The sequence below is a fragment of the Nilaparvata lugens genome, chromosome 1 (assembly GCF_014356525.2).
Source record: "Nilaparvata lugens isolate BPH chromosome 1, ASM1435652v1, whole genome shotgun sequence".
NCBI lineage: Eukaryota > Metazoa > Arthropoda > Insecta > Hemiptera > Delphacidae > Nilaparvata > Nilaparvata lugens.
The window spans coordinates 55,738,418-55,750,433 of NC_052504.1; the positions used below are offsets into that span (position 1 = coordinate 55,738,418).

General features: G+C 35.3%; 1 protein-coding gene across 1 annotated transcript in view; it reads right to left on the bottom strand.

The window, feature by feature from the left end:
* The window catches only part of LOC111045401 (tudor domain-containing protein 7), a 74,082-nt gene extending 63,457 nt beyond the window's left edge, over nucleotides 1-10,625 (bottom strand). The window contains exons 1-2 of the mRNA XM_039437236.1: nucleotides 10,396-10,625; nucleotides 67-237 (exon numbers count right to left, since the gene is read on the bottom strand). Of these exons, the coding sequence (XP_039293170.1) occupies nucleotides 67-237; nucleotides 10,396-10,608 (384 nt within the window). The 5' untranslated portion in view covers nucleotides 10,609-10,625. The remainder of the gene's footprint in view (nucleotides 1-66; nucleotides 238-10,395) is intronic.
* Nucleotides 10,626-12,016: the final 1,391 nt, after the last annotated feature.

Here is a 12,016-nt window from a genome sequence, read left to right on the forward strand (position 1 = left end):
AATCCTAGAACATGTTAATTCTAATGATGTTTTAATTCATGTATTTACTAATTATTGATGACTCACACTGTATTGTTCGCCGATGAGCCTGACATAGACTGCGTTGCTGGATTCCAAATTGGAGATGAAAACATCCCAGCAGTTATCAGACGGCAGGACCGTTTCCGTAATGGGGACTATTTCCTGTTCTAGCGGCGAATGAATCTCAGAATTACTCAGTCTTAGTTCTGCTTCGTTCTGAAACATGAAACAATCAAACCAACTTCAAAATATACTAGGCTCTAACAGAATTCGATAGGATTGGATAGAATAGAGAATTAGTTAATCTTAAGGAGCGAATACAGTATTACTACAGAGTACCAGTTTGCCTCCATTTAGTACCTAAATTATTACGGTAGGTAGAATGAAACTAGTACTGTCACGGCAATAATCCATTTATCAAGAAATGAGTAATAGTAATCATGGAGGAATAATGTTGAATAGTACCATACTGTATCTTGCTAATCTGTATATTTTCTATGAACAGTGAAAAATATAATATTTTTTAAATAGAGTTAAGTTGAACATTGAAGATTGTTCAGCCAAAGTAAGGCATCGTCTACCACTAAATTCAATCTTTGAAGTCATCCAAGGAAACGTCATGTCTCATTAATGTGGCGGTGTGGCGCATGGAATATATCTCACCACACTCACAAAGGCTAAAATCACTTAAAATTTACAGTTTCTACAACAAAACCATAAGTAACGTATTACTGAGTATAGTTCTGTTGTAGATTAGGAAGATGAATTCAGTATTTATTAGTTTCGAAAAAACAATACAGGCATGATAGACCAAAACTGCTTCCGGTACAAAAATATTAGACTGTACGAAATATTTTACTGAAAAATTAAGACACAACAGAAAATACCGAATAACAGAATAAAAACCTATAAAGATAATATGTAGGCCTAAATGTAAGTTGCCTACAACATAGAATAGTAGCTTGAATATAACTATCTCAAGTATTTCTGTTAATGAGATATAAATATAGTATTATTGGATTGGAATCATTACTGAATATAAATATTATTATCATAATATTATTATGATATTATTATAATATTATCTTCATAGGTTTTTATTCTGTTATTCGGTATTTTCTGTTGTGTCTTAATTTTTCAGTAAAATATTTCGTACAGTCTAATATTTTTGTACCGGAAACAGTTTTGGTCTATCAAAAACTGCAGTCTTCTCGGTTGAGAATGAAGGAAAGATCCATACAGAATACAAAACTATGAAAAGACAAGCCGAATAAGTCAACTGCTACCGACCATAAATTTACCCACCCTTCTTCGACACACGCGCACAATCGACTCAACCGACCTACCAAAGATATCCAGACCAACACAGTTCACATGAATTGGTGTTGAATCCTTTTGATTGACTCATTACAACTGTAGTCTCTTCTGTAGAAGGCAACTGAGAATGTATTATGTGACCTTGCAGCTAATCGGGGAACATGAAAGATGATTAATTACAATAGGAAAGGGCTATCAATAGCACCATTTATCAGTTTACACAGAAATGTGTGTAATGCCATGCCTATCCATTCTAGATGCTAGAGAATGCAATTGGAATTTAATTCTAAGAACTGTTGCAGAATAATCCAATGGACATATTATTTTATATTTTATCCAATACCTAAGGTACCTAAGGAGCTTGTTTTGTACTTTATAATTTATTGCCTTGAGCTGCTCCGGTCCGATAAGGTGACCAAACCACTGAACCGTATTCCAATCCACAGCGCACCAACGCACTATACACTCTGACAAGAAAGCAATAATTAAATTTGCCGACAATCATTTCCCCATTTGTAGGTTAGATTAAACCTTTGAATGTCAAAGTAAAACATGTTTGACATCCTTTTGATTCAAGAAAACTTGAAAATTTAAGTTTTGAATTAAAAAACTTGAATTCAATAAAAATTGAAGAAGGGTAATAAGGGTATAGTGGATTCAAGTTTCTGTTCTTATAGTTTCAAGTTTTCTTAAATTCAAGGAAACTTTACTAGTGGCACTTGACTACTCAAATTTGCTTGTGTGAAATATGCTGAAACAATGAATTATTGAAACTCCCAACTTGAAATTCTTTCACCAATCAGAAGAACGAAATTTGAAATTACATACCTCAGTAAGAAATGGCTTCTGGCTCCGATAGACTAAATACAGAATGATCATGAATTATTGAACACATTTCATAGGTGAATAAAAAAATAACGAATAGTATCAGCGAGCCTATTTTTGTGGCAAACATTGGTGTAACTGCTATAATTTTCGAAACACAGTCGGCTCAAAGGTGGCGGTGACAGTGCGTTCTGCGGTTTCACGAATGCAAATCATCAGTTAATACTGTTCAAAGACGTTTTCGTGTAGACTATGGCCGTAAAAATAAGGTGTATGCAACGAAGTTATGTAATATTGATGAACTAAAAAGAAGAATTGAATTCGTAATTTAGACAATCACTCCAGAAATAATCGACAATGCGTAAAACTTAATATCGTTTAGATATTTTATGAGCGACAAAATGTGCTCACGAAGACATTTTTTAAGTGTTATAAATAAAACTATTTGAAATTGGCTTTTCATTAGAACAATATTCATGTAAGTTAGTCATTCGTTATTTTTTTTATTCACCTATGAAATGTGTTCAATAATTTATGCTCACTCTGTATATAGAATTGATCTTTCTTGTACCTATTAAAGAGTTTCCATCGTCTAGGAAGTCCTTTAGAGTAAAATCTTCTATTGATTGAGCTTCGAATTTAAATTCTTGCGCACACCACTACGAAATTCATGATGGCGACGACAGCGGGAGAATTTTAAAGCAAGCCGTGCTTAAATAGTTTAAATGATTGTCGCCATGCGATTCACCAGCTTTTCATTTTTAGAGAGGACGTTTAATTTATAATTCTAATTAAAATGTATGTAAATTGAAATTATTGTCCAATGTATTGAATGAGAATAATATACGTCTACCGGCAACTAACCATGCCGACATCAAACAAACATCCATGCAAATTGAATATTTTTTCTCCTGTGAATGCTACGAGTTGTGTCCTGTGTTTGCTGTCAGTGCCGTCGATTGCTAGTTGAGATGTGAATATGCTAATTCTAGTTGAACTGGAAAAACCTTTCTGTTTTACAATGTAGGTGTAGTGAATGAGGCTCTTTTTTATTGAATAGTTCTCAATATTTATTGAACTGCAACAGTTGTGATTTAATAATGAAAGAAACCTCAATCAATTTTCAATTTTTTCATGAAAATTGAAAATGATTGAAAGATGTAAAACAATATTTGTACAAGAGAGGTCACGAGACTTGTGGCCTTCCTCTATAAATACGACTGAGCACTGAAATATTTTCGTGGGGGGATAAGGAACTTGGCATTCTTTTTCTTGTCTCCAAGACCAATGATTTTATTCCTTTATTAATTACGTTCAATTTAAATGCATAGAGGGACAGAATGATATGTACGAGTGAGTTGGCCCCACAACTATCTGCTCATTTTCACTGTTTGAGGCTTTCATTGGCATTATGATGATGCCCTGAAATTGATCAGGTGCATCATTATGTTTATGTTTAAAAACTTATTTGTTGGTGTTATTTATTTGAAAGTAGGCTAGACCTAACTGAGCTTTCAATTCGAATATTTCAAAAAAAGCTATCATAAACTCTAAGATGCATTTGGCACGAGTAGATAGTGGATTCAGCACTGACTGGGAGGGCACAAGTGGTGTCTCTTGGAGGAGCTTCTTCCAGCCCACTTCCTGTGAATTTTGGAGTGCCACAGGGTTCAATACTGGGACCAATCCTGTTTATCATAATGATAAATGACTTGGACAACAACGGCTCGACTCTGCTATTTGCTGATGATACGTCCTTATTGTCATCTGGAGTGGACCTACAGCATGTGCTAGAGCTGTCAGCAGAGCATCTCCAATCTTCAACCTCATGGTTCCAGGCAAATCGCTTTCAGTTGAATGAGAACAAGACACAAAACATAATCTGCAGTTTGTCTCGCAGCCTGCCAGCTGAACAGGACCCTGTAAAGCTGTTAGGGTTTGTCTTGGACTCAAAACTGAACTGGGCTAGCCACATCCAACAAGTGACCAGGAGGCTGTCGCGAATTTGTTTCTTGTTGCTGAAGCTGAGGGGACATGTGACAGAGGCATATCTGGTAATGACTTACCATGCACTTTTCCACTGCCATATCTCCTATGGTCTGCTCATGTGGGGTCATTCAGCAAGGGTGGTGGAAGTACTTAAGCTGCAGAAACGGGCTGCACGGATTATAACTGCTAGTGAACATCGAGCACACTGCAAGCCCCTTTTTGTAAGACTGGGTATTATGACAGTTGTCAGCCACTTCCTTCTTCTCTGCCTGCTGCATGTCAAGAAGAATCAGCATGGTTTGTTGACTCGGAATGATGTGCACCATCACAACACTAGGCATCTAGTGAACATCGAGCACACTGCAAGCCCCTTTTTGTAAGACTGGGTATTATGACAGTTGTCAGCCACTTCCTTCTTCTCTGCCTGCTGCATGTCAAGAAGAATCAGCATGGTTTGTTGACTCGGAATGATGTGCACCATCACAACACTAGGCATCGAGAGCTGCTTGACATCCCGAGTCTTCAGAGGTCGCAGGTGTGTTATGGGAGTGCAGCATTACGCTACTTCAATAGACTGCCTGCAGGAGTGAAGCAGTTGGATTTGCGTGATTTTGAGAGAGTGGTGACCGGATTTATGAGAGTCAGAGCCTACTATGAAGTGCGTGATGATCTGACTCAAATTTTAACTACTTAGTCACTTTCTGCCATCTTGATCTTGACTTGAGTATGAAAGTGTTGTTTTTATTGTGTAATGACGCCATCGATCCCACAGATGTGGGTAATGGATGAAGAAGGAGGTATATAAGGTATATAAGGTAATTCGGGCCATTAAAGCTGGGTCTTTGTGCGTAAATACCGTCGTCGACCACGCACGACAGGGTGAAGATCTCAGATTTGGTAATTTAAAATTTTCTAAATAGCCTATAAGATTATGTTCAATTATGTTTTAATGGGGGAGGTTGAGCTCATACTATTAAATGGCAATAATTATGTTGATATAAATGTTTTGATTCTTGAATAATAATCACAAATAATGAAAAGTTATTTGATCAGCTATTTTAGCACACTTGAAATTTGGACAATATGAATGCCAACAATACTTGTCGTCGTCGACTGCGAAAGTTTACGCACAAACGAAAATGCACCTTAACTTAACTGATCGTTTTTAGCGATTGAAGACATAAATAAGCTCCTTCTGACGACTGTGCAACAAAATCATGTGTCTAATCGGGCGTTGTTAGTTGTATGTGAGCTATAGTTTACTTTGACGCCTGTGCAACGAAAAGTGGAGTTATGGATTCCTAAATAAGTTAACTGCCTGTTAACTTTATGTGACGACTCAGCAACCGGACATTAGGGTCATATGCTAATACCACCTTTAACGTTACAGTAAGTCCACTTTGAGATATGGTTGTATTTATCATAATGTGTTTCATACAAGGTTTAACGAACAGCTCACATTTCTCCGTTTAAACCGTGTATCTGCATATCGGTCTGAGGCCGGGTTTCATTAGGAACTGAACTTGTCGTTAGAAGAAGCGTAAACTCCAATTAGCTCTTAACTGACAAAATCGGGTTACACCACACGCCGTTAGAGCTAATGAGCCGTTGTAGAGTTAACCGGCCAAATTTGGTCAGACATCTGTAATCTGCAATTAAGAAGAAAATGGCGGCGTTCTGTTTACTGTCATGTTGAAAGTAGATTGTTGAGGTTATGTTTAATTATTTATTCGTGGTTTTTACGATCATTTTTTATTAGATTAATTCGTTGTTTCAATATGGAAAGGCCAAATAATGCTAGAAGAAGAGCATACGAAATTGCATTTAAGAGTGACAGTGATAATGATTATGTTGTTCGCCGACCTAGATGGATAAGAGAAAGGGTTGATGATTTAAATAATTTGGACGAAATCGACTCATTTTTCAATAAGATTGACTAGATGTGTTCTTTCACTGTTCGTGAATGTTGGGTCCCTTTTTCTTTTGATAGCTTTAGGAAACATTACATTGACAGAATGGCTATAAGACTTGTTGCTTTACTTATTTAAAATTTTACTAATTTACAAAAAAAAAAAAAAAACAATCTATTGAACAATTATTAAAAGACTACCGCCTAAATTAAATTTAAAAATCATACAACTAAAAAAACTGCACTATAATTATTAATTACTAAAATTTGTAGGCTAATCTTCACTCAATTTAGTAAACAAAACTTGTGGTTTCGGAATCTAGTTGGATTTTCTAGGTTAGGTTTTACATTCTTATAATGTGAAACAAGTGTCATGGCGGCGCACTGCCACCCTGATCCACTCTAATCTGTCGTTTCGTAGCGTAACATTAGTTTTTGTTGGTGAAATCAAATTTCTTAATCTTTCGTTAAATTAGTGTTAACTTGAGATTACTAAGCGAAGCGTTAACGTGAATTTGATGAAACTCACCCTGAGTGATTCTTGTTCATCAAACACACACACACATGTCCATCATGTATGCTTTGTCTTCAGCGAGAGGCTTCGAACAAAAACTAGCTGTTTGACAGTAGCTTCTAATATAAAATAAACAACCGATAATAATAGAGCAGTGAAGAAAAAATAAACAAAAAATAGGAGATACAAAAGCTTAACATCAAAACATTTTGTTCGAAGCCTTTCGCTGTGATGTTCACCATGCATGTCCTGTCGTTAGTGGCCAGCCAAATAACAGACCTTTTTTGGTTACACAGCTATTTCTCTATTTGTGGTTTGTTCAAGCTTGCACTGCCTGTTAATTTGCACCAGCATCGGAAGAAACGTAATGACCAGTACCACAGTCACTTATAATAGGATGCTCCAGAGAGTGGCAACCTCGCATATATGTAGGTCCAGTCAACTTGTCAGCCCAAGTTCAAAAGAGTGGAAACTCCAATTCAGGCTTAAATAGAGAGAGATATGTATATGGCATGCCGCCACAGCTGACTAAACCTACATTAAATGTAAATTTTACAGTGTTGTCATCTCTTTGGACATGGCATTCATTAGATATGGCTGTGCCAGTTACATACAGATCAATGCTTATTCAATATTAACCACATCCATTAATCCAAGTTCAAAATCCATACGCGGAATAATGCAAGTCGAAACTTCATTGTAATGGGCTCAAGCCTTATTGAATGATTGTTGATTTTTTGTGAAGGCAAAGTTTGTAATGGCCAGCTATTGATGCAAACGTTGATATTAACGATGCAAATGGATCCTTAAAAAATTGTTATAATTTATGATTTCATTCATTTATAATACAATTATGACATTGCATAAAAACTATTGAATATAATATAAACTAATTTTGATTTTCGTTCAATTATAAGAATTCTACAAAAATTACTAATATTATTTATCACAATTTTTAGATAGTTGAACTATACCCTTCAATTTTTGTTGATAATAAATTCATCTAACATGAGCCATAATACCAGCTAAAAAGGTATCAATCAAATTGTCTCAATCTTATCTCTCTGCTAATACCAAAGTTATTAATGTTGTTTTAAATTTGTATTAACTTAGTTAGTTATTCAAACTACCTAATTGTATTGTAGTATGTTCTATAATAAACTTTCAATACAAAAATTATGTTAAAATCTTGAATAAGTTGAAGAGAGTGTCTTTGAAGGAAATAGATTCAATCACATAAATTCAATAGATGAAAAACGATTTGATGATTTATGAAAAACGAGCTCAGAATAAATTATTTAATAGTTTGAATTTTGTTTTGGGAAGAATGCATTTGAATAAAATACTTGAAAATAGCATAGATAATGCTTTTATTGAACGATAACATTGATGAGCAAACTGAACTAATAATATCTACGACAAAACAAATAAACTTAATTTATGCTTGAGATTGTTTGAGTAACATGGAAATCATTTAAAATTAAATAAATTCCAACATAAAACAATATAATATATTTACAAACACTACAAGAAAAACTAATTTTAACCTAAGGTTGAACATTATCAGGATAATAACTAATCGTACACGTTGGTTGTCCTGCTTGTTAAACTACTTGGTAAATATTAAAAACTGAATAGAATATACTATGTACAGAAGAGACTAGCTGAAACATGTAATCACACAGTTATGAGGTAATAACAATATCATTAGACGTGTTAAGCTCTTTAACGTTAATCATGCAAAACAAAAATTTATTGAAAGATTAATCACAGTTGTTATTCTAACTCATTAAGTTATGATCAATATCAAATAAAGTTGATACTGCCATGGAGGGTTAGTAATAGAAGAAAATGAATGTTATATGAACGATGTGAGAGTGGAAATAAACAAGACAAGCCAATAGAAGAAAGAATGAGTGAGAGATATTGATTGATACCTTTATCCTATTTTCTTACTTTAATCTTTTACTATCGATTCTTTCCTTTACCTTTTATCTATTCTTAAAATTTATATTTCAAATGTGCCTGTGTGACATCAATAACTGAGATATTATAGTTCTCAATTACTACCACCTTGATGACTTATGATCATATGAAAAGACATCAGCTAATTATCCTAAAATGCTGTGAACAAGAAAGACATCAGCTAATTATCCTAAAATAATGTGAACATTGAGATATCAGATTATTTTGTTGACATATTAGTAGTATTCCTGCTAGTAGTGTTTCCTGAACATAAGATACTAGTTGCAAATAAACAAGAACTCTTCTACGCTCTTTCCCGAGAAAATAATATTATACTTCCAATATGTGAAAAACTCGTTCAACCTATACTCGTCCAAAGTGGGTGAAACGGTTGAGAGAAGTCATACTTCTAGTAATTGTTTGAGAATTATTACAAGAATAAATTAATAAATGTAGTTACTCAATACGGATAACCACTAACATTGACCTAACCCTACCAAAGGTTATCTATCCTAAAGCCAGAAAATGTGCTATGATACCATTTCAAAATTGATAGTTTCCCTACACGACCCTCTACTAAAAATGGATTCAATATCTAATGTTAATGTAATAATGCTCGTATTTCCGTTTCCGTTGATACGAAGCGCCGTTTTCACAATTCATTCAATGAAAATCAAATTTAAAAATTGTTCATCTCCACAACATTATAAAACTAACATTGCCGTTATCAGATACTAAGAGAAATCAACCGTCCCTAACAGCGTAAACATAGTAGATAACTAGATACAAGGAAAATACAATTACTCTCCCGTTATAGAATGCTTGTGATATAGATGGCATAATTTATACGACTAGATATTAGCGATTTATATTTGTATCAATGTTGTTGTGACGAATTAAAACAATTGAGTGCTGGACGCCAGAATAAGTTTTTCTATGTTTTATGTGGTCAACTGTGATTATTTTCGATGTTCTGTATGTCATTTGTCGAAGTATAATTTTATTTGTTATTGTTATCAACTTCTCAACTACACAAAAAGTTTTATATGTTAATTTATCAAGGCTATAGTGATGTATTAGTGAATTATGAAATTTCAAACTTTTATTTTTGTATGAACATTATTATGACCAATAACCACATAGTGCTAAACGCAAGAATGAGGTTTTCTATGTTGCATGATGACTGTGTTTATTTTAGATGCTGTACATGACAAGGTATGAAAATGTATAATGTCATTACACTTGCATTCCATACCAGTTCCGAAAAATAAAACCGGCATGTGCATTCTATTTAAATATGGCAACTCTCTTTCAACTAAAACTATTTCATTTCAAGTCCACATTTTAAAATATCAAACTGAAATTATTTCTTTTCAAACTGGCATTCTATTTTTCCCCGGCTTAGCAATTCAATCAAAATTAGACGGGGATAAGTGGTTGGTTTTTAATTATTAGCATTTTTAAATATCTGACTGGAATTATTTCATTTCAAACTGACATTCTAGTTCTCGCCGGCATTGCATTCCAATAAAAATTAGACGGGTATATGTGGTTGGTTCAAAGCGACGGCGTAGGCAGGGTCAACAACCTGCTGGTCTACCAAGTGGCCATTCCAAGCAGGGTTGACCTGCTGGTCTACCAAGTGGCCATTCCAAGCAGGGTTGACCTGCTGGTCTACCAAAGGGTCACTCCAAGTAGGGTTGACCTGCTGGTCTACCAAAGGGCCATTCCAAGCAGGGTTAACCAGCTGGTACACCAAAGGGTCACTCCATGTAGGAGGGTGTAGCAAGGGGTGAGGGCTCCAAGCTTGCGCACAAGCGGGGTCCAAGCACAACTGTGCCATTTGGCAACTTACAATGTCGGCGACATCCTCCGCCTGCTGCTGCTGCTGCAGTCTGGTGGTGTCAGCGTAAAGCACCACTTCACCGTTTATGGTGGCCGACATGGAGAGTGCCGGACAGGAGGCCAGCATGGTCAGCCAGTTCTCGGGCAGAGTCTCGTTGTACTTCAACGCGTACGTCTTCGCCACTTCGTTCGCCCACACGCCGCCCGGAAACACGTTCACCATCTTCAACAAGTAGACTATCATTATTATAATTACTCTACTCATTTATTGTTCAAACTATGAAAATTAATTTCAAACTTCCAACAGAAAGTCGAACAGTCCTAATATTCAATTCAGTAATTTGTTGACGCCGTTTAAACAACTAATCAGTATGCTGACCAGAAACGAATTGAACGTTTTGTTTGAACGAAATTTTTGAAGCAATACTTTGAGTTGGCTGACCTGATTCCTCTTTTTTCTCATTTATCCAATCATAATTCAGATACAAAACATAAAAATTGATGAAAAAAGTACAGAACATTACAGAAACAAAAACGTAAATAAATAAAAAATTGATAATTTTGACATTGATCATATGATTCGTAAATATTTATCAAGTTCAAAGACGTATGAATGTTTACAATAACAAATTATTTTCCAAGCTCTTGAAATTTATTTTTTGAGATTCAATATGCATGGACATCACCACCAAATGGTGTTACTAAAAACCACATCGACTTACAGACCAACGGCATAAGAGCAGTGTAACAGCTATAAGGAGCATTAGAGGAGCTGAGTGTGGAACCACACAATGAGACTAGTCAAAAATAAAACAAGGAATAGCAGTGCAGAAAAGAAAGACAGAACGACCAGAAAGACGAATAGACACTGAAAAACTTGAGGGCAATGGAACAGTAGCGGAATTTGCTCTGAAGCTTGTCAATAGATTCAGTATCCTGGAAGAAATGGAAGAAAATGAGAGCATTGATAACAAATGGACAAAACTCAGAGATACAATATTCTGGACACAGCAGAAGAAGTGTGAGGCAAAAGGAAAAAGAGAAACAAAAAGCCATGGTTTGATCAAGAGTGCCAACAAATAGTAGAGGAATAGAGGAGAGGTAGATAGAGAAAAGCATGGATAAACAGCAATAGTATAGAAGACCGGGAGCTTAACAGAGAGTCCAATAGAGAAACCAATAAGCTGCTAAAAAGGAAAATACTATCAATATTATTAGGCTACTGGACAAAGCTAAAGAAGACATGACATAACGACTGCTTTATAGGCAGCCGGGACCGACTGCTTAACGTGTCCATCCGAAACAAGAGAGTGGCACGATCTTATATCAATATCTTGCACGAGCCGAGATTTGAACCCGGGCCTCAGAACCCTATAGAGTTATATGAAAAGTAATCCTCAACCGCCTAGAATACTATTGTGGAGGGATGGATAATTGAAGATCACCAAGCTGGGTTTGTAAAAGGCAAGTCAACAAAAAACCAAGTTTACATGTTAAAATAAATAATAGCAGAGTATTGGGAGTACAACAAATAATTTTTTGCAGTTTCTATAGACTTCCAAAAAGCATATCATAGTATTAAAAGGGACAAACTATGGACTCGCACAACTAAAGTGCGAGAGAAATTACTT